The sequence below is a fragment of the Scheffersomyces spartinae genome, assembly GCF_019049425.1.
Source record: "Scheffersomyces spartinae strain ARV_011 chromosome Unknown scaffold_17, whole genome shotgun sequence".
In the NCBI taxonomy this organism is placed as follows: domain Eukaryota; kingdom Fungi; phylum Ascomycota; class Pichiomycetes; order Serinales; family Debaryomycetaceae; genus Lizanozyma; species Lizanozyma spartinae.
Genome location: NW_025065064.1, coordinates 199,841 through 225,061, shown reverse-complemented (window position 1 = coordinate 225,061; position 25,221 = coordinate 199,841). Strand labels below are relative to the sequence as shown.

Below are 25,221 nucleotides of genomic sequence, written 5' to 3'. Positions count from 1 at the left end.
TAGGTATATTATGTATAAATCAATGGATATGAGTCCGTTTGTAATTAAATATTTATCTATGTAATTAATACTTCTTCTTTCTTGAAGGCCTGGCGTTCTTTGCTTTACGTTTCTCCTTCAATTCTCTATCCTTTCTGATTTGTTCGGTGGTCTTCAATTCTTGTCGTTGACCTGGTCTGTTGTAACCCTTTACCGAAACCCCAGATTCAAGAGCCTTCTCCACCTTTTTCTTTTGCTTATGGAAATCATCTCTATACTTATCCGGTAATCTTGGAGCATCCACTTTTTTATGCTTAAACCTCTTATTACCATTCTTGTCATTGTTCGGTTCCAAAGATCCAGCCTTAGCTGGTTGTAAGTTTCTTTGCTTCTTCCAATCATCAAACTTACCAGATCTGAAAGATGCAGGGATTCTTTGCCCATTTTCACTGATGATATATTTCTTGTCAGTGGAAAGAGAATTGACATATTTACCCTTCTTTCTATCCCATTGCATGACTTGTTTGTTGCCTCTCATCTTCTCATCGTTGTCTAAATCAAAAGTGGCAGATGCCGCACTATTGGCAAATGAAGTAGCCAATGAAAGCTGTTGATCTTGAATCACAGATGTAGGAGCATAATGACTCATGTAGAACTGAGGATCTCTATACGACTTAGAAGCGTTATTGTTCTTCTTCTTGTTTAATACACTATCACCATCTTCAAATGTCTGTTGTAATTCTTCTTCATCAAGGTTCTCACCACCAACTCTGGTAGTAGTGGAATATCCAACTTCACTGGAATCTCCTTTTAGTACTTCTTCTTCAATCCCATGGACCAAACCAGCTTGTCTTTCTTTATCTAATAAATCCTTACGTTCTTTGGCCTTTCTTTGAATGGGTGCAAGTTGTCTTCTTCTTCGTTGCATGAATTCAGCCATACTATTTTCTTCTCTTTCACGACCTTTATGCTTGAATTCAAACACCGTTTCCTTCACGTTTCTATTCATTAATTTGGCCAAAAACTTGTCCTTCTCCTTTTCAAGGTTGGCTCCAAAAAGCAAATGTTGTTCATCCCAAGTCCCCGTACCAATCAACTCCTTGGTCCTTTTGACGGACTCTTGAGATGCAGGCTGTCTCGTTCTTTGATACAATTTCTCACCCTTCAAAGAAACATCCTTGATCACACTTAACTCGTAGTTATTGGCCAACAAATTATCGTATAGCTCTTGACAGTTCTCTAATTGAAGCCGAGGTACAGACCCTAAAACCAATCTGTCAGTATATGACACTTTGGGCTCCACATATTGATCGCCTTGTCTTTCCTTTAAGAGTTCACATTTGGCTTCATGCATAGAAGTTAACAACACCTTCTTCCCTAAAAACAACTCCAAATCTAAAAGATATGGAAGCTCCTTCTCGTTGACAATCAGATACGCCCAACCTTTGTTCCCGGCTCTAGCCGTTCTACCAACTCTATGGATGAAGATCTTGGATGATGCCGGGAGGGAAAAGTTGATTACATAAGCTAAAACGGGGATATCAATACCTCTTGCGGCCACATCGGTAACAACAAGTACGTTGGTAAGACCGGCCCGAAATTGATAAAGCTGACTTTTTCTGGCGTGTTGATCAAGCGTACCGTAAATATATGACACCAAATACCCAGCGTCCTTAAGCAAGGCTGTAATGTATTCAACATGATGTTTTGTGGGGACAAATACAATAGTAGAATAAGGTGAGGGTAAAACGTTGGCTGGGGGTAAGTTGAAACGTTTGGTGAATCTTTTTCTTTTCATAGTCTTCTTGTTCTTATCGTCATTGCCATCGTCGTTGTTGTCTGGATCAGAGTCATCGTTTTCTCCATCAAATTCTTTCAACTTCTTGAGATCTTCAGAGGTCGCAATAGGAACCTTTATCATATTCTGTAAAATGTATAACAAGTTTGCTTCTCTTTCGTTTTTCTTTGTGGTGAAGAAGGCCATTTCCAACTCATCTGAAATCTTGGATTCAGCATCTAATCTGACTAAAACGGGGTTCACCAACCCAGCTTTAGCAAAATCAACTAAAGTTCGAGGTAACGTTGCGGAAAATAAAAGCGATTGCCTTGAAGTTGGCATCGACGCAATCAATTCATTCAATTGTTCAGCAAACCCCATTTCAAATAATCTATCTGCTTCATCGAAAACTGCAAATTCAATGGTCTTTAAATCTAATTCCATTTCCACCTTCAAATGTAAAAATCTACCTGGAGTAGCAACCACAATATCTGGGTTATTCATCATCATTTGAAATTGATCTTCTAAAGAATCACCACCAATTAACACTACACTTCTTAAATCTGTTCCCTTGGAGAAATCTTTAACTTGTTTATACGTTTGCAAGGCCAATTCTCTTGAGGGTGAAAGAATTAATGCACGAATACCAACTTTGGCAGAATGTTGTCGTAATTTATCAACCACTGGTAATGTAAATGCAGCAGTTTTACCAGAACCGGTACGGGCCATCCCAACAACATCTCTACCTTCCATAAGTAATGGAATCGACTTTCTTTGAATGGGGGTAGGGTTCTTGTATCCTCTTTTGGCAATGTTCCTGAGGATGTTCTGTGAGAGTCCAAAGGATTTGAAAGTACCACTCTTTGCCTTTTTAACTTCAGGATTATTAAGGAATAATGCGTCCGTGGTGGCCTTGAATGATTTATCGTCTTCTTCATCGTCACTGAGTTCCAAATTGGGGAACGCTTCAGGCTTGACTGTAGACTTGGGTTTTGCTGTCTTTGTTTCTTTCTTTTGTTTCTTCTTTTGGGGTTGTTCTTGTTCCTCTTCCTCTTCTTCATTATCACTCAGTATAATGTCTTTAAATTCTTGATTGTCATTATCGGACTCAGAATCAGAATAATCAGAATCTTCAGCATTAACTGCCAATGAGCCGGCAATGTCGTAGTCTTCTTCATCGGACGACATAATGATAAGTGTTGAAAGTAGTAAGGATGAGATGAAATGTACTTTATATTCAACCAGAAAACTTAATGAGATGAGCCCTCAAAAGCGGACTGTATATAAATAGACTGTTGCATTGTACCAGTATACAGTCTACACTATACTGATTCTTAGTCACTATACATACATTGATGTTTATCTATCTTTTCATATATATTAATATATAGGGGTCTTATCTATACAAATATATATACCCTGTTATTATACCATTATGTTCTCAAATTCATCCATGTTCTCTAATTCATCTTGTTGTGCAACTTTCTTCAATACTTCCTTCTTCAGAGACTCCTGTACAACCCCATCCAATAACAACTCATCAAGAACATGATATGCCTTTTCAAATCCAAAAATGATATCTAATTCACATACATTGCCATACATCTTATCCATCAATTCAACAAATCTATGAATGATCTCCAAACTGAGTAATTCATTATCGTCACTATCACATCCAACAATAAAGAAAAGAGATGCATATCGCCGGTAAACAACCTTAATATCCTTATATTCAAGCACGTTACACATCTTCGGTCTTCTCAGAAGTATAAGTGTTGTAAGTTCTCTCATTACCTTAGTCTTTTCTTTTTGAGATATGGTTTGATACCATTTGTTAAGTCTGATTTTTCCTTGTCTTGAAAGTAGAAATAGAAAATGAATTGCCATTGTATTTGGATTCTATGTAGTTAAAACCAATATCTCACTTCCGCTGATGTTGTATGTCTCCGGGTTAATCCTTTTCTTGAAGGTTAATGTAGTGGTGTCTATTTGTTTTACTTGATTTGTTTGAACAACAAACACGGAGAACACAAAGAAAATTATGTAATCATTTGCTTACGTAATCTTTTGAAACATATTTCAGTTTAAGTATATGCAATTCTAATTATTATAATCTAATAAATGCTTGACGATAATTACCCTCTTCATTCATCTTTCAAGAGTATTAGAAGTTGACTTGAGGAAATTCAAATGAGTAACAATTTCTCGACACAATTCCTTTCTGTCTATGTCCTCAAAAGTTGCCAAGTTAATGTGCAACTCACATAGTAAAAACTTCATATTAATGTATTGAACAGTTTCGAAATCATACCCTGTACGTAATTTCATTCCTGTACCATACAATCTAAATCTTTCACCCTTTTCATTAAAGATTTGACGGTTTATTTTAAGTGTCCAAGGGTTTAATTTGGGTATATTGGCATGAACAAAAAGAATCTTGGGGAATTCTTCAATAGTTGGACCAGATCCAATATCTCTTAATGAAGTTGGAATTGGAATATTCTTCTTCTTATAAGAGAGTGAAAGGTAATCTTCAACGGGGTCATATTGTCCCATTCCTGTTCCAACAAAGTCTTGCCGTATATCAATGTATCCCATGGCATTCAAAAATTTGGAAACTTGATAAAATGGTTTACCTAAAACAAAGGTTGCTGCTAAAAATGTTTCCTTATCACCTTCTCCATCGGATCCTTGAGAAAATAAGGGATAGAAATATGAAGGTCCATAAAGATTATAGTAAAGAGCTAAAAGTAATGGTTTCATATGTGTTTTCTTTGAAATCATCAATTGTCCGGATTCAGAAGTTGGATCTGGAATTGTACCTTTAAATAAATGAAGTGGAATCTGTTTGTCTGATGAAGAAGGCTTAAAAATATTATAAATTCCTTTAACTTCATCATATTCTTGATTAAAAAGCTTTGGAGACACAGTCATTCCTGCAATATCATAAAAACTTGGAGAAGTAGCTCTACGCCAAAAATCAGGCCACACAATGAATCCCTTTGATTTGAAAGGTTCCAGGGAAAATAATCTATCTGGTGAATGAACAGGAATATTATCACTATCTAACAATAGAACATTTTCAAATGATGATAATAATATGGCAAGAGGTTTATATTGATAACCTTTAAAGGAGAATTTTTTAATAACTGATTCTTCTTCACTATCGATATCATAAAGCCTTTGCGGAAGGAATATACATTTTGCATTGAAAGCAGGAAGTACCCGTTCACAAAAATCCAATTCATATTCATTTAATTTAGGAATAAGCACTTCCACTGGTAATGTTGAACCCATCGAACGAAGTGATTTGATTGAAAGTAAAGTCAACCAATTGAACCCGCCACCTCCGACATAAACAATCCCATCATTTGCATATAACCCCTTAGGAGCTTTATTGGGCAAATTATCTCGTACATATTTATGAGATCTTATCATTTCTGCCATTACTTCATCCGATAATTGAAGAAACTTTCCTAAATATTCATTAGTGAATATTGGATCTTCGGAGTTTTTTTCATCAGCCAAGGTGTTGTACCGAGCATGATAAATACGCTCAGATGATGCATAGGAATCTAAAGGAGGAATATCAGGTTTCCCTTCATCAAGAGTTGTGAATATGCTTTCATGGAATAAATGAACTTTTCTTAAACGTTCATAATCTGGATCAGTTTTCAAGTAATTTGCCTTTATGAAATCTATTTTGGCTCTTTTATTTGTCATTTCCTTTAATGGAGGAGTTTGACCTAATTCCTTAAGAATTTGTTGGTTTATGCTAATGGAAGGTCCTCTCACTGCTGGAGAAATTAATGTGGGAGACTCTTTAAAGTACAGGGGAACCAATGATCCTAAAGAGAACCATTCCCACCAATTTTCAGTATCAGCAGGATTGGTAATTAATGATTTGGTTGATCCTAGACGTGTTTGGCCCTCTTCAGATGTGAGGAAAAGTGATCCAATTCCAAGATATGCCAACACAATTATTATTCCTATAGCAGTGTATAGAGACAACTTGTGTCTTCGCCTGAACAGTCTTATAAATATGAATGGGTTCATGGGATATTATGTTAATGAACGTATCAAAATGAATATATATCAGAATGAATGTGTAGGACGTTCAAAATGACAACTGCGTCTTAAGGAGAAGTAGATTTGAAAAATTCCATGAACTTGCTGAAAATAGACAGACAACAAACAACAATAATAATAACCAAAAAGTCGGTACTCACTGCGTATACAAAAGCTACTACTGGAATCTATCGCAGTGGTATAAGTTGCAGTATTAACTTATTAACAACAATGGTATGTATTGTATCCCATAGTATGTATGGTGTCCCAAAGTATGTATTTATGAAAGAATGCGTTGTACGTTGAGTGAGATCAACACACCAAATGGAAAGGTCGTGTGTGAAAAACTTTTGCAGGCGCGAAGGGAGATTAGTTTCTGGGGGAGTAACACAGTGTGTGTGGTTTGATACAAACGAAACGTGTGCTGTGTAAAGTGGTAGTTGACGGAGTAAGCATTGCCTTGAATGGAATATATCTCCGATGCAACATATATTTAAAATTTTGTGTTTGATATGACAGTATATAATAATATTGATAAGATTATGGTTATATTTGTTAGGTAATAGTAGATGATATAATAATTTCCAATCTTTGACCCTAATGCAGACCTCATAACTATAAATATTAAAGAGGGTCTGTCCCATGATGATATTTCGTTACTCAAAACTAATTCATAAAAACGATTTGGGTTAGACAGTGTCTAAGAACGTGCTACCGGCACATACACGAATGGAATGTAAAGTAGAATGTGAGTAATAGCAATAATTATTAGTGTAATTCTTCAATTACTATCATTCAATGAGAGTTTTAATTAGTATGGTACAACATTCGACTACATCGTAATGCACTTTTACCACAGAATATGGATAAAAGCACGTAAGCTACAAACACATGAGACCTGTAGGTGCATCACTACTTGCTTTACGTGCTAAGCAGATGTCAATTGACATTAATTGAACTGTAAATACCACCGCCTTCATCAACACCTTAATCAAAAACTCGTGCTCGCCGAGAAGTGATGTAGTAGATTACACAAACCCAACCCTCGTTTTTGACAGAAAAACATATCATCTCCATAACGTTTAGGAACTTGTGTGTATATCTTATCTCACATTTAACTAAGCAATTCCGTGGACGGCACGACGACTCTCAACATCGACATAGCTTTGAAAAGAGTTGAAAGTGGCGACACTCATACATTCGCATTTACATCAAACAGTGATTACTTTGACGTTATCGTTAATCTGATACACCCAGTACATTTGTGAGACACTGGAGTTGAGATATAACCATTATACCTTGAGGAAACACTACCACAATTTTGATAGTTTATAGGTCTCCCTTATATTTCTTTCATCTTCATAGCGTATAGCTGCTGATTACATCCACGATCACTAATAGAGATTCCATGAGATAATGGAGAAGATTGAGTTGGAGTCAGCTGTCAGCGGTCGAAAAGCCGCTCGATCATTGAGATTGTTTCGAAAAAATAGTACTAGAATTGATGAGACAGCAGCAGTACCCAATGAACTATCTTCATTTGCATCCACAGATCAAGATAAAAAAGCCGTATTGGTAGATAGCAATGAAGAGGTAGAAGCGTTGAGTCTGTTTCTGGGTCTTGAAATCGATGATAACGAATTGGAACCAGTATCTTCGGCAACATATATCCCTCATGGTACATCTCATCATTCTGAAGATGTAGAATCAGCAGATCAACAGGAAGGAATAATTGTCCCAGAAACTGATCGTAACTCTGATTTACAGGATATTCAATCATCATCTCAGTTGAAGAACCAATCTGTTTCAGATAATGAATTGGAAGCTATGACAGGAGAAGAACAAACTGAAAGACATCATATGCGAGCTCATGTTGAATATGATCACACTGGAACTCACATTACAAAGATTCAAAAACTGACAAAAAGGACTACATCATTTGCTACAAACCTGTCTCTGGATTTGCATCTCGAACCAAATGCCAGATTTGAGTCTTCTTCTGCATCATTAAAGCCTACATCTGTGGCACCTTCCATCTCTTCAACGTCAAGTTTTGGCCCACCTGGAGCTATAACTCCCCGATCTCGCAACCTGTTCCCACTCACAGTTGAATTACGACCTTTTAAAAATAAAGTTGGTGGTCACACAGCCATTTTCAGCTTCAGCAAAAGAGCAGTTTGTAAAGCTCTTGTTAATAGAGAGAATTTGTGGTATGAGACTATTGAGAAAAAAGTGGTTGAGTTATTGAATTTTATGCCAAAATATATTGGAGTATTAAATGTAAGATATTCATCAATGATTGAAGAGAATGGGACCAAACCAATCGGAATGCATATTACCAATAATATCAGTTCTTCCCCAACAACACCTCCTCATAAACTATTTCGCAGACAACATTCCAAATCTAATTTAAGAGGGAGAGGAATCATTGATGATGATGAAGCTTCTCCTGTTGATATCATAGGGCATATTGTTAATCGAGAAGAAGAGAATATTTCGGTTGTTTTTGAAGACAATAAGCATATAATTCCTGATAAGTTATGGCGACAATATAGTGATAGCTTCCCAGATGAGCTTCCAGATTATCATTTGGGATTCACAAAAGCTCCTGCTGTGGATGATATGGTGTCAATTGGTTCAACATCAGTTAATACCGATTTACAGGCACAGATAATTGAAGAAGTGTTTCAAGATAAAGATGATGGAGATACCGCCAGTGTGTTATCAGCAACAACTCCAATATTGGTAAAACATACTAGATTTGAAAGATTTATTCTTCTTGAGGATCTTACTTCCCTCATGAAGCATCCCTGTGTGCTTGATTTGAAAATGGGTACAAGGCAATATGGCATTGAAGCTACTACAGCTAAACAAGCCTCCCAAAGAAGGAAATGTGCTCAAACTACCTCTCGTAAACTTGGGGTACGAGTATGTGGGATGCAATGTTGGGATGCTGGAACGAAAGAGTTTTTCATAAGAGACAAATACTTTGGCCGTGGGTTGAAAAGAGGGTCTCAATTTGCACGTACTTTGGCCAAATTTCTCTACGATGGGCTTAGCGAATGGAGTATCATAGTGCATATCCCTGCATTGGTTCAACAATTGGAACAACTACATGCTATTTTTGCACAGCTTCGTGGATATCGATTATATGGTTCACTGGTTTTGTTTATGTATGATGGGAATGTTTCCGGGTACGATATAGAAGATAGAACCTCATCGCCCATCAAGGTAAAGATTATTGATTTTGCACAAAGTGTCACCTACGAAAGTAATGCTGATTTTACAAATAATATTAATGTGACAGTGCCACCTGAACATCCACAATTGCCTGATATGGGGTATCTTAAGGGAATTGAAAGTTTGGTGACATATCTTAAGGCAATATTCTTGATAATCACTAATACTGAATATGAATCAGTGAAGGGAACAATTCATGGATGGCTTGAAGCTAATAAGAAGGAATTTAACAAGAAGAATGCATGGCTCGATGTATTTCCCGAGGATTTAAAAGGAGATGGCATCGATCCGTTTGATATTTCGTATCCTCACGAAGAGGAAGAAGAAGAATATGGGATATCGGAATAAGTATGTTTACATACATATATTTAATAATACTCACAATAATAATCTGGCATGGTTTAGGTAAAGCAACCTGTCGAGCAAATGGGAACTTCACGTGATGTACTTTTGGTAAAACCTGCTCACGTGAGCACGCACTTGAGAGAATCCCTATCAAGAAGATCAGTCTACGATGACAGAGTCCTACGACATGCCAGATGTGGTATAATCTATAATTGGAAAAGGAATGACATGCAACACTGATATCTCTTTATCCACATTTTAGGGACTATGATAGTACGACTCTCCGTGGTGATAGTGGTACTTGTCATAATATATAGGAAGAGGGGAGCAATTAATGGTGTGGTACTAATTGTAGCTCCAATCAACAAAGGTCAACCACTAGCCCATAAAATATGTATGAGGAAATTTTGATATGTCTCCATGTTACGTCATTGGTACGATGATAAGGTTCGTAATAGTAGTAGAAATAATAATAGATGAATAACAATAATGCTGTAATTAAATAAGTTAAATGCTAATTAGTGCTACGTCGTAGAAAATAAGAAAAAATAACCGAGATCCATAGGGGATAGCAAAGCAAGGTAAAAGCACAGATTATTATCGCGACAGAATTCAGATGAGACCGTTATGACTGAGATAAGACGGCAGCAATTGTAATGGAGGTATCCGGAAGTTATACCAAACGCATTCTACCGTTTATGCTCCAATACTAGTTTCCTTTTTAGTAAATGTTACTAGTTACCTGTTCCAGATAGTCAACCGATACCTAGTTCTATTGAGTCACGTTACATGAGCCATAACAGTAATTATCCATTCCAAGATTTTGTACGGTTTGGGCGTGGACTGACAACAAGTTTTGTTGCAGCTAAAAAATTTATTAACCCAAAGGGCAGATCCACGACCGTCGGTGACAAATAGGAAAAATGCCTCAGCGCAAAAAGTTGCTTGATTCAGGCGTGTAGAGTGGTGGGGGTGGAGTAGATGTTTGAAGCTATTTTGTAAGGTTTGATATGACGGAATGCTACATAATAATTAAGTGGAGTATGGGTCTTGTAAGAATGCTTTAAACGCGTTAAGCGAATAAATGAATTCGTAAAAGCTCGACTGACGAATGAAATGTAATCGACTCGGCACGACCAAGAACAAGTTTTTAGGTTGGTTCCGGGAACAAAAAGATATTGTTGACTATTCGATGGACCCTAAGAATATAAAGTCAATGTGGGCTCAAAATAGTGTAGGTTTTACCCTAATTACCTCCTATTCCCACATGCCGTCTTTGCTATACTGGTGGTGTGCCTATACCACCCGTCAAACTTTACAATGTAGAGGCCGTAGACCACCAAATATTAAATACTGGTAATGATGTACTACCTCTACACGACCAGATAAATAATTTCAAACAAATCGTATGTTGGGTTCATCGAAGTTGTAACAGTTTGTAAAAGATTATTAGTTGGCTTACATATATAATCACCAGTTCTCATACTCCTCCTGGAATATCGAAGACTTCCCTCGGCTATATACTTTCCAGTAGAATGCCAATTAGTCAACCTGTACTCTATCCATCAGTGAAGACCACTTTTATTATGATTCCTACACGACCCTACGTCATTCCAAAGTGAAAATTTTCGTCTCATTCGCAGCCCCGGCACCGCTTGGTATGGTATGTACGGTGGTACTCCGAATCAGGAACAAGTCAAAAGTAAGCCGAAACAAACGGACTGGGAAGAGGTTGTGTCTCAGTGAGGTTTTTTTTTTCCAGGCCTGTACTGGGGACCATAAACCCAAAAGGGCTATAGGAAAATTGTATTTCGAGCGTAATTTTGTATAAATATTGGTAGTCCCCTAAAATTTACTTAAAAAGTAGAATGAGAGTTGATATAACATCGAAAAGAGATAGTTGTTAATTTAAGCTTGTGCTTTTTTGCTGCTTGGTTTAGTGTGCGCTTGCAATCCTCGTGGTTTGTGTTTTACTGCCGTTGCCTTTGTTGGTTCTGGTAGTACTCTTGAGATATATCCCATCCAGAAATTATATTCGAGTGGATTACATTATTTAATCAGTTGCTTGATTATTCCCTTCTCATTTCTATTTAATTTCGTCTTTTAACCTTTCCTTTCAGATTGTGAAATACCAGTATTGGTTATTGGTATTTTTCGTTGGTATATTTCTACATTAGTTTTAATTGTTTGGTATTAATTGTGTTTTTTAGTATTCTATTACAGTATTTGCAGGTCATAAAGGTATCATGTGCTATTAGTAACAACCCCTACAACGCTGCCATACTTTGAAGATATAAGTACCTCATTTTATCAGGAAAGAAAGAAAGAGAAAGATTCAACAAGCTCTTGTTGAGAATATTATTATTGTTATTGCTATAATAAAAATAACAAATAACTTCAAAAATTATTGAAGTTTTTAAGTGCTCTATTTTACTATTGTTCGGTACTCAGGTTATCAATGTCGCTCTTTGGAAAGAAGGACAAGAAAACGGATCAAACGTTTGAAAAGTTTGATGAGAAAAAAGACTACAAGAGAAGGTGTAGTTTGAAGAATAACGGTCAGGAACCTTCAAAGAAGTGTCCTGCTTCTGTTTGCTTTAGTGTTGGAAAACATTGACAAGAAGTAACAGCTTGAGCTCTATTGTGATTTCCTTAAATCACGTCCACTCCTGTCCTCGTTATGTATTATTAGTTGTCAATTGGGTTATTTTTTTTGGTTCATGTGTTTGTAGGTTAAACAAAGTGTCTTTATAAGTAATATAGTTTTACTATAAAAAAAATGCTACTAAGTATGCCTATTAATGTAGAACCATTTTAGCGTAAAGGTCGCCAAACGATTGAACTTTAACATAATAGACCAATAAATATTGCTGATCTACCAGGCTAGAGTGACATTACTGTGGTGGGGTCAAAGATTTCTATAACACAGTAAATCAAATATACCTGGATATGTAGTTGAAGAAAAAGAGTCTACTAACGTAACAACTATTTTTGGGATGCCCAAAATATTTTTTGTTTCACAAGTAACTTCCGAGGGTCATGGCCAAACTTGGCCTCGGTATTATCCTCGATAGAACATTCTTAAATCAGATAAAAGTATTGGTGGCGATGATATCACACATATTAAACACCATTACGGAACCAGATAGCGAGAATGGCAAAGTTAAACAAGGATGATGGCTCCTTCTTCCTAAATATAAAAAAGGAAGAAAGGGAAAGGCTAACCCCTAACACTGCCCCTTGTACCTAGAAGGATCTGTTGTTTCTGCGTAAGTGTAAAAGTTAGAATGACCCCACCACGCCATACCAGCAGAGGCAACACCCGCAGCCGAATATACGATAATAACTACTTTTACAATAACTTTCTGATATTACAGCTTGCCATGACGTATTGCGTCCCCCTATCATTTTTGAGATGTCGCAGCTCATTTCGACTTGCCATTTTTGGTTATCCAAGGGGCTCACATCGTATTTGCTATGAACACGGAATCTTGAATTTCTTGGTATCTGATTACGTTTGTTGTAAAATATCATTCAACGCACACATTAGATGAAATATAATTTTCTTAGCAGTAATAATCACTGTTTCAAACCTTTTACCAGTTTGTCTTAACTATAGCTTGAGGTCAATTGCATAATCGTGTTTCATTTGAACTGGAGACTTGCAAACCGACACAACGTTTCACTTAAGTCAAGTGGTTTGGGACACTATTACTGTGAGAGTCTGGAATATGCTAGCAAAATCTCGTGAACGTTTTTAAACGATTGCTATGTTTACCTTATCAGCCTTAACATAGTTTATTAGAAATTGCTTGACGTAATTAATTTTAACTCACAATATTGATTTCGCGTCGCTACTGGAAATCGAACCGCAAACACAAATTCGTGTTTTTCTCTTACATGAATACTCATATATAGTATTAATCAATCAACCTTGTCAAATCTGATTCTATTTCTGATACTGGTTCTAAATCAAGTTCTGAGTTTCAAGGATGTCCTCTACATACTTTGAGCAACAAAGGGATTTGCTTTTCAAACAGATCACTAAGTCATTGGATGAGTCCTTGTACCACTTGGAATGCGTGAATCGTGTGCTTTCTGCGTGCACCGTCATTGGTAAAGGGTCTTTAGTACCTCCAGGAGACTTGTGGAGACTGTTTTATGATGGGCTAGCTCAAATGGAGAAACGTAAACAGCAAGCGGAACTGAAGGCAGCAGAAGATGGCATCATTGGAGATAACGATGAAAATCAAGTTGATGATGAAGAACTATCTTGAAGAATATCATTTCATTCGTTCAAACTCATCATTCTAGCTTTGAAACTACTCTATTCTATGCTATAAAATATGATTGAATCATATAATTATTGTTACCGCTTATCCAAATACTGATGTAAAGAGTCTATGTTGCTTCGTTTGGACAATCCAACCCGTCTTTTGATTCCGCCATTAGAGGTCAAGAGTAGAGTTAATGGTTTACCTTTTAGTCGTAATGGCTTTGATATGGACTTTGTATCAGTATTTTGTGCGCTTTTGATGCTAAGTGTGACGAATCTCTGGGGCTGGACCTCTTCCAGGTTACTTTCCTTAACTGGAGTGGAGTTTTCGTGATCCTGTTCGTAAATCAATTCCCCTTGTGGTCTAGTTTCCAAGCGATTTGTATCAGCCAGTGTTAAAGACTCGGATACCCTGGTTTCAGGTTTAAGTACAGTTTTGGCCGGGCCGGATGCCGTTAGATGAGGGCCCACATTCTCTGATACGTCTATATAATCTGAATCATGATAAACGTCATTGGCATCCTCTATATGTTGCTGATCGTAGTTCAACTCTGTAAAGTTCTTGGTTGGAGATGTTTGGATCAAAATTGACTGTTCAACGGAAGCACTACCATAAATCTCATCATCCTCACTATCATCAATAACTTCTATCAGTGATGCATTTGCAGAAGCTGTATTATCAACATTTACTTGTTCATCTGAAATAACTGCTTTCTTTTTAGTCTTGGCCTTTAGTGGTTTGGAACTCAACATAAACAATGGGTCCGTACTGCTATTGGCTGTAGCTGAGTGGCTATCCAATGTGGAAGCGTCCAGCGTCCTTCCATGAATATGAATTACTGTTTTGGGACGTTTCGGTGGCCTCGCATCAAATATCAGGTGCATCTTCAGCCAAAATAGAAGAGCATGTAAAATGAGTCTATACTAATTTGGCACCCAGCTAAACATTCCACGATAGAGCGAACAGTGGTCGTGTAAACACGCTCAAATTTAGTTTCCAGGTGTTGATGATTCTATTTCACATTCTAAATGCTTAATATCAAGCCTTTTGTTCCTTGTGAATACTGAACCTTAATAAGGTTTGCAAAACACCTTAGGCACGTATTTAGAGCTATTTTTATGGAACTTATAGTGGTAGTGCTTTTATTCTTTTTTATTCTTATTGTTTTCTGACTTCAACTGCATCACGAGTAGAACGCGGTACTCCCTTTAAAGTTGATAATCTTTGAAAGAGCTCACGTTCTACCGAGTAGTCAAAGACAAACGCAAACAAATCCATACATTAATGATACCGTTCCGATCCATCTAAGAATCAAAACATAGGTTTCTTGATAAATAGCTATTTAGCATTGCCTTGACATCCCGGTAGTTGACTACAAGAGCCCCGCACACCGAAACCCTAAAACACAAGAGCATCCAATTGCATCCTTAGCACTTGATTTGGTAACAGTCAGTGAATTTATCTTGCGCCTTTTTGCATGCTGGTCTTGTCCTTTGTTTTTTCTCTCCGACTTAAGGTAAAGGTAAACTATTTGGACTATGTCCTATATAATCAATGTTAAGTAACCCATTAAGATGTTATAGCTGCAGACACAATGATATTACTTAGTAATAAAAAAGCAGCCTATAACTTCCAGCTCGATGGATTCAAAGAATATTCCTCTACGTTATAGTAGAAACCAAGGAGAGTCACATGCAAGGGTAACCTAATTTTGTTTTTTTGTTTGGAATTGAAATAAGAAATCCATAGAAATGCAATTTTCATTGTGGGGTTCAATGGGCTTCGGAACTGAAAATCCTATGAAATTCATTGCATTATATTCTATTTATTTTAAGTTTCAAAAGAGTCCCCTTGTTTGTTTCTTGATTCGTTGATAGTAAGCGTTTCAATGAAATCAAATCATAAATGGACTAAACTCTTTAACAGATTCAATGGCTGGTTATATGGTTAATATAAAGAGATCTAATTGTTTTGGGTATTCTTTGGTTCGGATCCTCTTGTTTTTGTAAGGGTTTGCGATAGTGGTTTAATAGTGCAATATACTCAGCCATTCTGCTTCAAGGCTCGCTCCTTTGTTTGGCGAGACCAATGCCCCGCATGTTTGAAGTAAGTAATGCATTGTGAACTGTTACTTATTAAACATAACATAAGCCGCAAGGTGTTAGTGGAGTTGAGACAAGAGAACACCAATATGGCGAAAAAGAATAAGAGCAACTATAAGTGAAATATAACAACTCTAATGTGCCTTCTCATATTTTGTATGCATAAAAGTGTACTATTAGTATTATCTTCTTGGTCAAGGTACTAACTTAGTTTTCTAATTTCCCAATCAACATTCCTTTTTTGTTGATAGCTTACAGCTAGTGTTGTATTGTTACATTAAGTTGTTGTTAACTAATCTATGCATTGTAGTAAAAGATTCTTGCGTGTGTGAAGGTTAAAAGAAACAGAATAGAAGTTAAACTGTACATCATCGTGAAGTATATTGTTATTATTGAGCACGATATCGAATCACACAATGACACAACATTTGGATTCAGACTTTGTTGCAGTTGGAGCGGGCTCTTGTTGAGACTGTCTTGCTGTCTTAGAAGTTTCAGTGGTCTTTGCAGCTGGCTTTGTAGCAATGTTAGTGGTTGAATCTGAAGCTGAAATGGTAGCGGTGTTAGTTTCTGACTTCTTTTCTGGTTCCGAAGTGAACTTAACAGCATGAGTTGCGAAACTAACACCTTGCTTGTAAGCAACAGTCAATTCCAATTCAGTTGGTTGTCTGGAACCATCACTACCAGCATAAGTACCAGCACCCCAAGAAGAACCACCATGGATTTCTTCCAAGTTGGTGATTTCAGCAAAAGTATCCTTGTATCCCAATGGGATGTAAGGCATACCATGATGAGCAAAGAATGATAAACTATTTCTAAGGGTAACTTCTTGACCACCACCTGGAGTACCACTGGAAACAAAGAATGAAGCAGGTTTACCTGCTAATGCAGCGGAGGCCCATAAACCACCTGTTTGACCCCAAAACTCAAATATTTGAGCAGGACCAGCTCCAAATCTGGTTGGGAAACCAAAGACGAATGCATCATACTTTGGCAATTCTTCAGGATTAAGAACTGGGATATCTTTACGTTTTGGAGGAGCATGCATAGCAGTTAAAACTTCTTCAGACAAGGTTTCAGCCACTTGAAGTAATTCAACTTCAGCACCAGTGGACTTAATACCTTCAACTACTTTATCAGCAAGGGAGTAGATATGACCCCAAGTGGAGTAAACAACAACAGCTACCTTCATAGCGCTGATTTTTTAAAAACTATTAATTAATTGCTTATAACAATTGACGTAAGCTTACCTATACGTAAGTTTATCAAAATGAGCGACGTCCGAAGAATATATACTGGCTTCGCTCACTAATAATTACAAACCACATTACTAACTACGATTAAAGCAAAACGCATCGCTAAGCCTTGATGGTACAAAAGCCGCTAATGTGGAGGTCGAAGGGTTTCGTCGTTGGAAGAAATTGCTTAGATGATGAAGGAGATAACCAATACTACATTATTAGGGGCCATAGGTATTACATTCTTAAGCATTATAGCTATTATAGTTGTGGTAATTCGGTTGTATAGTCTTATACTACGTCGTTGTAAAGAAGAAATATTGCAAAAGTTGCAGCACTCGGTTTACCTAATCATTGGATTGTTCTTTACGTAACACTCAAAAACTCATAATTTAAATGGCAGGTAGTGTAACCTTAACATATTTATATTCAGGTCAATTGTCATCAACATTACAAATTGAAAGAGTTTGACTAAAGTTTTACTAAGGTACTGGTCGTGTACCTCGACAGAACTTTCAAGTGCAGTTTGTGCAGTATCAAGTTGGAAACGTATCTGTTGCACATCCAGATAAGCTACTGGTTATCACTTCAAATACCGGGTAACTGTAATTGTATTGTTTTCAAATAGATTGTTTATTCATTCTTCTTCATCATCATTATCATTATCATTATCTATGGAGATATGCGTACCAGAGTCCAGGTGTCAGATTCTGAGTTTCTAAGGAAGGTGATTCTGTCATGCAATCTACTCATACCTCCTTGCCAGAATTCTACTTCCAATGGAACGATTCTAACACCTCCCCAGTATTCGGGACAAGGGATTTCGTCATCGTTTAAATCCTTGAATTTGTTCTCGTAGAATTCATACTTATCAGCCAATTCGTCTCTACTGGATAACTGTTGTGATTGGGGAGAAGCCCAAGCTCCAATTTTTGATCCTCTGGGACGAGTAGCAAAATATCTCTCGGAAGTTTCTCTATCAACCAGTTCCATCAACCCTTCAACTCGAACTTGTCTCTGAATATGTGGCCAGAAGAAGCAAAGTGAAGCATATGGATTGGTTTCACGGTCCTTGCTTTTCTTCAGCTGATCCCAGTTGGAATAGATAATAAATCCACGGTGATCCAACTCTTTCAATAAAACGATCCTACTGGAGATACGACCACTTGGTAAGCGAGCAGTAGAAAACGTGGTGCATTCAGGAATAATCGCTTCCTTATCTTTGACTTCATCACAAGCATATTTGAACCATTCGTTGAATTGATCTATTGGACTGGTAGCCACTTCATGCTCGTTCAAATGACCCTTGTCGTATTGATATGTTTCTGGTGCAAATATCAATGGTGTTTCCTTAGTCTGAGTCATTCTGGGAATCTAAATTTTGATTTTGAAATTAACTTGATTTGATTTGTAATTGACTTTAAGCTTAACAGTACAATGGTCTATACTCTATATTGTCTAATTAGTGTACTAAATACCTGTTTTTATATTTGAACTGTTGGGTTTTCATATTTAAGCGGTGATCATCCGATCATTATTTTTCACCAGTGTCATGACATGACTCAGTCAATCTGACTCGGATCGCGCACAAAAAGGGTAACTGTAAAAATCAAAGTCATACAATAATAACAATTACCCAAAAGGTAAATTGATTACATTTGTTACATTCGTATATACAAGTGTGCTTAACAAAATGTAGTTCTATCCTTAATCCTCATCAGAATCACTGTTATCAAAGTTGAATGTAAAACATGTCAGCTCAGTTAACTTCTCCCATTTATCACTGTGTTTTGGTGGCATATTTTGAAGTCTTTTAGCCCTCTCATTCTCTTCTAGAACTTGAAGTTTCTGCAATGCCTTTGTTAATTCCAGTCCATGTCCACTTGCTATGAGAAACTTCTTGTATAGCTCGAAGATTGGCATGGCTGTAAGTTTGTCTTCTGTAATCTCGCCGCAATCCTCTTGTTTCAAAGCTTCATCTAACTTTTCAAACTGAATAAGGTAGTTTCTTATTTTGTCCATATCTTCATCTTCATTCTCATCACTTCTTTGGTTTTGGAGAAAATCACCAATGGCTTCGCATACTTTGGCTGGATAAAACCCACTAATCTGTTCTCTTTTATTCTTCAAGAAGAATAAACCATTGGCTAGTAATTGCTGAGGAACAAAGTTTTGAGTCAAGGCTACAGACTCATCAATATTGATCACACTGTGCCACCATCCACTGGGAACATACATGCATTCCCCCGGAAATGTTACTGCAACTTGACATCCTGGGACTTTTAAACTATCGTTGAAAAAACCTGAAATCACCCATTCTGCAATACCCACTGGTGCTGTAACTTCACTTTCTTCACCATCAATACCAACTCCTGGAGGTAAAATATCTGGAGGAAACATTATCCAAATCTTTCTACCGACTAATGCGGTATTCCAAGCACTTGTATAGTTGGGATCCTTATGAAACGTTGACCCTGTTCGAGCTGGTCCCATAATAATCCATGCATAATCTGGTCTACAACAAGGTTTTCCCTCTTGTTCCCATACTTTGAACAAATCCTCTTGAAAGATTGCAGGGGCTTTGTATTCCTTTCTAAGCTCCTTCATAGCGTCACTGCTGCAGTCAAATAGATATAGTGGCAGTTCATCTTTATTTGTACGAGCGTATTGAACATAATGTGAAAGGTCCCATTGAGCCAGTTCTTGCCTAAACTTAACATCAGAAAATCTTTCAGCTAATGTATCTAAATCCCATTGTGGCCATCTGTTAGCATCATTGTTGACAAGAATGAATGGTTTATTTGTCCATTGATTGCGGAATCTTTCAATATGCATTTCATTTTCCTGAAATCGTTGTATTCTGCCTTCTGGAAGAATACCAAGCACACCTTCAAGAGCATCTTTATGGTATTTTTCTTCTTCCACAATAATTTTGTGAAATAGACGTTCATAGTCAATCTGAGAACACTGGAATGGACGGTAGATAACATCCGAACAGAGTTGATTTCGATGCACAGTAACAAGTGCTTCAGTATTTATTTGGAGCAATGTTTTCCTCCAACTCCCACGCCATTTCAATTCTAAGTTACCGTTAGATACAGAACTCTGGCGGAAATAGAGCCTACGCCATATTTCCTCGTCATATAAATAAGCATACATTATTCTTGAGGTATGTGCTAGACTTCGAAGGGTATCGGCACTTTCAACGTAGCTCAATAGCTCTAGAAGTAAACTTTCAGGTAGTATATCCAAATACCCCAAAAGCTGCGATTTAGTAGCTTTGCCTGAGGAAGGCTCTGGGTCTCCTAAAAGTTGATTTCCCCCAGGTTTCACATTTAATGGGTGAGGCCTCGAAGTAGTGCTGGTAGAAATTTGTCTATTGAGATCAGGATAGGATGCTGTCCTTGTACTCCCTTCAAACATGCCGCTCATAACGTTCTCTGGCTGTCTGTTAGCACCGCTAATATCCATGTCTGGTGATATCATTAAGTGGATAATATTAGTAAATGGTGGTTGCGTTAGCGATGATAATTTTGAGATGAGGTGTTTGGGTGCGAATTAAACCTAAAGTGGCCTGAGGTTAAGAATGTAACTAAATCTTATGGTTAAGTTCGTGGACACCCATGTTACACAACATAGTTATATATATAGTACATGGCTATTTTGAGCTTACAATTTATACTCAACGATAAATATAATTCCTATATGTACAAGAGGTGAACTAGAGATGGAAATACAATGCTATACATCACTTATATTACTTTCTCTTTGGCTTTCTTAGGTGGTCTTTTGAATAAATCATAGGTTGCTCTCTTTGAGGAATCCATGAACTCTTATCCTTCATTTCCAAAGGCTCATTATCCTTCTTAGAAGTATACACTATTCTCTTGTCGATATCATCCATTGTTTCAAATGGAGATTTCACTTCAATCTCACCCAAAAGCTCCCTCTTCTTAGCTTTCAAGAATGTCTTGATTTCACCAAAACAGTTCATGCACATGAAATGAGATCTCTTGACGTGACCACAAGCAGGGCATCTCACGATGTTTTCCAAAGGTTTGATCTTTTTATCTCCGGATGCCAAAAACTTGGTTCTGGTTTTGCGATATGAAGGCTTCTTTTTGGGTACAGCCTTTAATATGGTTCCATTATCTATCATAAAAGGAGATTCACCTTCATTGGCTTCAATTTGTTCTTTTAATTCCCTTAATCTTTGGTCTCCTTCAGTTTGAGATCTCAAATCAATGCGAAGGCCAACGGTGGGAATACGGGGAATCAAGCCTGCCAAAACTTCAGCAACAGCGGGAACCGCAGCTCCAAATCTGAATCCAGTCAAGAACAATGACATTTGTTCTTTTAGTCTTCTAGTGTATATATATTCCTTTTTGGGGTTGGAAAGGTCTTTAGTTTGGCTCTATGACCAGATTATTTGAGCCTATTTTTTTTCACTCTCGTTTTTTTCAAAGCCTGTACATAAATTATACAATCACGTGATGTGATTTTTTAAAATGAGGGTAGTGTAGTGTGTTCAATAAATGTCTGAGATTTGAACGCGTTTGGCATATACAGAAAACAACAACACTGTGAGAAAGCTCTTTAGACGACAAGGTTTTGACTATCAACGGTTAATATTTACAAGTAACTGGTCTTATTCTTATTATAAACTTTATTTGTTATCAAAGGAAGTTGGCATCTAATCACTTTGGATTCAAGCTTTCTACTATAGAGATAGCTTTTACTTGATAACCTTCTGTTACTATCACCTTGTTCGAAATGTCGTTAGGAACTTCAACAGTACAACCTCAAAAGTATGTGGGGTTTGACACGATCACTACACAGATTGAAAATCGCTTATTGAAAAGAGGTTTTCAGTTCAATCTTATGGTAGTGGGTAAATCTGGTTTGGGAAAGAGTACTTTAGTTAATACTTTATTTCTGTCAGAATTAACAGAAACATTCGGTAGAAAGGATGCTGAAGAACCTATTGAAAAGACAACTGAGATAAAAGTTACTTCACATGAATTAGTTGAAAACAATGTCAAATTACATGTCAACATCATTGATACACCTGGATTTGGTGATCTGATTAACAACGATAAGTGTTGGGATCCATTGGTTAAATATATTAAAGAGCAACATTCTCAATATTTGAGAAAGGAATTGACTGCTCAAAGGGAAAGATATATTGCTGACTCTAGGGTTCATTGTGTTCTTTATTTTATTCCTCCAAGTGGTCAGAAATTGAAGCAATTGGATGTTCTTGCCTTAAAGAAATTATCTGAGATTGCTAATGTTGTGCCCATAATTGCAAAATCTGATTCATTAACTTTGGATGAAAGAGCAGATTATAAGAGATTATTACAAAATGAATTCAAAAAGCACTCCTTAAACTTGTTCCCTTACGATAGTGAAGATTTATTCGAAGATGAAAAACAATTGAACGCAGATATTAGATCATTGATCCCTTTTGCAGTTTCTGGATCTCAAACAGAAATTCAATTTGATAAGGTAGTTGCCAGAGGTAGACAAACCAAATGGGGTGCTATTAACATTGAAGATGTTACTCAATGTGAATTTCTCTTCTTGAGAGATTTCTTGACTAGAACCCACTTGCAAGACTTGATCGAAACTACTGCTTTGGTACACTATGAAGCATTCAGATCTAAGCAATTAATTGCCTTGAAGGAAAATGCAAGCACTAATAGAAATTCGAGCGCCAATGTGATTGGCCAATCTGTGTCTGCCGCACCAAGCAACCCTGAATTAAAAACTAAACCTTCATCGGAACAAATTTCCACCTTTAATTGAATGAGTACTTTTATATAGAGCATTATAGTATGTGTTTATCTCTTTAATGGATTTGGATTAATAGCATAACAGTAGAGATAAAAATAATCATTATCATTGTATGCAAAAAGACTGCCGATCCCAGGAATCGAACCTGGGTTTCTTCGGCCACAACGAAGTGTACTAACCACTATACTAGATCGGCTGATATATTTTACAATTCTTACTTAAGAATTTAGATCCTTCTGCATATAACAGTTCTTCAAAAAAATAGCATGTGATGAAATTTGCAACTTCCTTGATAGCAGGACCTAGTCCTTGCCTCCCACTGATTCAGGGCCTAATATCCCCTTAGTGGAACTTAATTAGAACGGGTTACCCCTTTAGGGGCGATTAAACTCTCATCGGAGTTTTTGCGGGTTCACAAAAAACCTTACCTCTGCAGGTCTGGTGAAGACGTCTTTGCGCCTTTTGGGCTGATTTATGGCTCACACCAGGTGAAAGACGATGATACTGATGGGCCATACTCCAACTGGTGGGTTGGGTCTCATCCAAGTTCTATAATCCTGGGCTTACCCCTGGGGAAATCATATAGTTCTAGGTAGTCTATCCCGCGAGTATATGTTGTCCTTCAAAAGAATTCCAAAATCATTACGTCTGTTTAATACTGAATAGAATGCGAAACCTCTTGATTTTCAAATTTTTAAGTTGTTACCCTTCATTTAACTTGTATATGCAGTTGTGAAGTTGTGGAGTTGATATCGTACTCATTAAGCTATTGATAATAGTATTGTGAATAGCTAAATTGCCAGTCACTGTGTTAGCTTTCTTTTTTTTTTATATAACTTGTTCTCAAATAGAGACTTGATAAGATCTTGTCAAATATCCATTGATATCCTTGAAAAAAATGTCCTTCTATCTGAGATCGATGTTGAATCAATTCTTGCTTACTTCTCGACGTTTATGCAAGTCATTATCAAAAGATGCTATTTCAAGTTCAAAAAAAGAGTGATTTTTTTTGAATAACGTTCAAGACTTTTGTACCATTAAAGTAATATGTCTTCCAAATTACAGTATAGTTTTTCTTTGGAGTTGAGTTGCTAAGATTAAAATAATTTCTAGTATTAATCAAAACATAAATCCTGATTTCCTTCTGACTTTTTAATACTTTATATACATGCCTTACATCCTCTTGTTCGACCAACTGTTTCATTTCTTCATTCTTAGGTTGAGCGCAATTTTTCAAAAGATACACTGTGGTATTGTTTTGAGGCTCCAATATAGAAGTTTAACTGCGTATACCAAGGCGTTCCATTTATTCTTTCGCATTCCGAGGATACATAAATATGCAAAGTAACAGGCTTCCATTTATCTTCTAACTCCTTTTTAGATCTTCCTTGCTTACCTGATCAACTTTCTTTCGCAAATGAACCTTAGCTTGCAGCAACTTCCCACTTTCAATTGCCCCGTTAGACTGCACATTACCTGGCTGCAAAATTTTGCGCCTTAGAAGACCGATTAGTTATTCATATTCCAGTCTAAAGTCGTAAGAGCAGGCGTATTAAAGTCTAACCAGAATCATTTATAATTGGATATGTGTTCATTCGATCAATATTATTGCGTAATGCACTGTGCGTGATTCGTTGTAAACTACCTCAACTACATTGCCCACCGTTTTAGTGTTTTGAAATGAAAAGGATTTGGATTGTTTTTAAGGGCTCTCTTCAATTTTCTAATTTGTGCTTTCGCTTTCATACTTATGTACTAGCAGTGAAGTATTTCCTATTTCCAATTAAAGCAGGCCTTATCAAATCCAGAGTCAAATAGAACCCTAATAAAAAGGCTCTTCCAATTTGTAATAAGAAATCGTTCTAGGCTTTAATAGGGTCCAGATTTAGAGACAAAGTGTACATGTCACATTAATGATGTTTTCTGTTCCAGCATAAATATATTTCCCTTGAGTCACATGATAAATCTCTTGAAACGCAATACTTAACTTATCTCTTTACTTGCAAACTCTCTGATATTTTTCCTAAGCGGGTCATTCATGATTTTCGTGGGCCCGTCTAAAACCACTTTGTTTCACTTTCAATTGCACTGTTATTCATAAGGCACAAAAGTAGCAAGCTCTCAAGACTGTAAACTCATAGTAGCGCACCCAGGCTCAAGGTTCGGTACTGTCAAAACCAAAAGTTTAACCCAACTGAGTAATTGCTTTAATAATCTTAATCATGGATAAGAAACCTAACCAAACTATTTCAAGTAGAATTGTTTCTTACTCGTAGTTGACTCCATTCAAGCGTTGAGCTTGCAAACAAAGAGAAAAAAAATAAATGGACCTATAGATCAATTTTCAGCTCGATCCTCTTTTTTTTAGCATAACTTTGCTATCGGAACGTATTTGGAGC

At 36.9% G+C, this 25,221-nt stretch overlaps 11 protein-coding genes and 1 non-coding gene across 12 annotated transcripts; 3 read left to right on the top strand and 9 right to left on the bottom strand.

The window, feature by feature from the left end:
• Window positions 1–64: 64 nt before the first annotated feature.
• DBP10 (putative ATP-dependent RNA helicase) lies at window positions 65–2,944 on the bottom strand (the record flags this gene model as incomplete). Its single annotated transcript, XM_043192461.1, has 1 exon — window positions 65–2,944. The coding sequence occupies one exon, from the start codon at window positions 2,942–2,944 to the stop codon at window positions 65–67; it is 2,880 nt and encodes a 959-aa protein (XP_043048125.1).
• Window positions 2,945–3,181: 237 nt separating this feature from the next.
• Window positions 3,182–3,643, bottom strand: AP1S1 (uncharacterized protein; the record flags this gene model as incomplete). The annotated part of the gene is made up of 1 exon (XM_043192460.1): window positions 3,182–3,643. One exon carries the CDS (start codon window positions 3,641–3,643, stop codon window positions 3,182–3,184), a length of 462 nt encoding a protein of 153 aa, XP_043048124.1.
• Window positions 3,644–3,904: 261 nt separating this feature from the next.
• On the bottom strand, window positions 3,905–5,812 carry MNN21 (alpha-1,2-mannosyltransferase MNN2; the record flags this gene model as incomplete). The annotated part of the gene is made up of 1 exon (XM_043192459.1): window positions 3,905–5,812. One exon carries the CDS (start codon window positions 5,810–5,812, stop codon window positions 3,905–3,907), a length of 1,908 nt encoding a protein of 635 aa, XP_043048123.1.
• A 1,428-nt stretch (window positions 5,813–7,240) lies between these two features.
• Window positions 7,241–9,412, top strand: KCS1 (inositol polyphosphate kinase; the record flags this gene model as incomplete). The annotated part of the gene is made up of 1 exon (XM_043192458.1): window positions 7,241–9,412. One exon carries the CDS (start codon window positions 7,241–7,243, stop codon window positions 9,410–9,412), a length of 2,172 nt encoding a protein of 723 aa, XP_043048122.1.
• Window positions 9,413–13,401: 3,989 nt separating this feature from the next.
• Window positions 13,402–13,686, top strand: DAD1_1 (Dolichyl-diphosphooligosaccharide-protein glycosyltransferase subunit dad1; the record flags this gene model as incomplete). The annotated part of the gene is made up of 1 exon (XM_043192457.1): window positions 13,402–13,686. One exon carries the CDS (start codon window positions 13,402–13,404, stop codon window positions 13,684–13,686), a length of 285 nt encoding a protein of 94 aa, XP_043048121.1.
• Window positions 13,687–13,778: 92 nt separating this feature from the next.
• KQ657_001670 (uncharacterized protein) lies at window positions 13,779–15,737 on the bottom strand (the record flags this gene model as incomplete). Its single annotated transcript, XM_043192456.1, has 2 exons — window positions 13,779–14,505; window positions 15,730–15,737. 2 exons carry the CDS (start codon window positions 15,735–15,737, stop codon window positions 13,779–13,781), a joined length of 735 nt encoding a protein of 244 aa, XP_043048120.1.
• Window positions 15,738–16,197: 460 nt separating this feature from the next.
• KQ657_001669 (uncharacterized protein) lies at window positions 16,198–16,980 on the bottom strand (the record flags this gene model as incomplete). Its single annotated transcript, XM_043192455.1, has 1 exon — window positions 16,198–16,980. The coding sequence occupies one exon, from the start codon at window positions 16,978–16,980 to the stop codon at window positions 16,198–16,200; it is 783 nt and encodes a 260-aa protein (XP_043048119.1).
• A 718-nt stretch (window positions 16,981–17,698) lies between these two features.
• PDX3 (pyridoxamine-phosphate oxidase) lies at window positions 17,699–18,391 on the bottom strand (the record flags this gene model as incomplete). Its single annotated transcript, XM_043192454.1, has 1 exon — window positions 17,699–18,391. The coding sequence occupies one exon, from the start codon at window positions 18,389–18,391 to the stop codon at window positions 17,699–17,701; it is 693 nt and encodes a 230-aa protein (XP_043048118.1).
• A 342-nt stretch (window positions 18,392–18,733) lies between these two features.
• Window positions 18,734–20,497, bottom strand: KQ657_001667 (uncharacterized protein; the record flags this gene model as incomplete). The annotated part of the gene is made up of 1 exon (XM_043192453.1): window positions 18,734–20,497. One exon carries the CDS (start codon window positions 20,495–20,497, stop codon window positions 18,734–18,736), a length of 1,764 nt encoding a protein of 587 aa, XP_043048117.1.
• A 286-nt stretch (window positions 20,498–20,783) lies between these two features.
• On the bottom strand, window positions 20,784–21,374 carry KQ657_001666 (mitochondrial 54S ribosomal protein bL32m; the record flags this gene model as incomplete). Its single annotated transcript, XM_043192452.1, has 1 exon — window positions 20,784–21,374. The coding sequence occupies one exon, from the start codon at window positions 21,372–21,374 to the stop codon at window positions 20,784–20,786; it is 591 nt and encodes a 196-aa protein (XP_043048116.1).
• Window positions 21,375–21,799: 425 nt separating this feature from the next.
• Window positions 21,800–22,834, top strand: CDC10 (septin; the record flags this gene model as incomplete). The annotated part of the gene is made up of 1 exon (XM_043192451.1): window positions 21,800–22,834. One exon carries the CDS (start codon window positions 21,800–21,802, stop codon window positions 22,832–22,834), a length of 1,035 nt encoding a protein of 344 aa, XP_043048115.1.
• Window positions 22,835–22,946: 112 nt separating this feature from the next.
• Window positions 22,947–23,018, bottom strand: KQ657_001664. The gene has a single exon. It is a non-coding gene; the product is annotated as a tRNA-His (tRNA).
• Window positions 23,019–25,221: the final 2,203 nt, after the last annotated feature.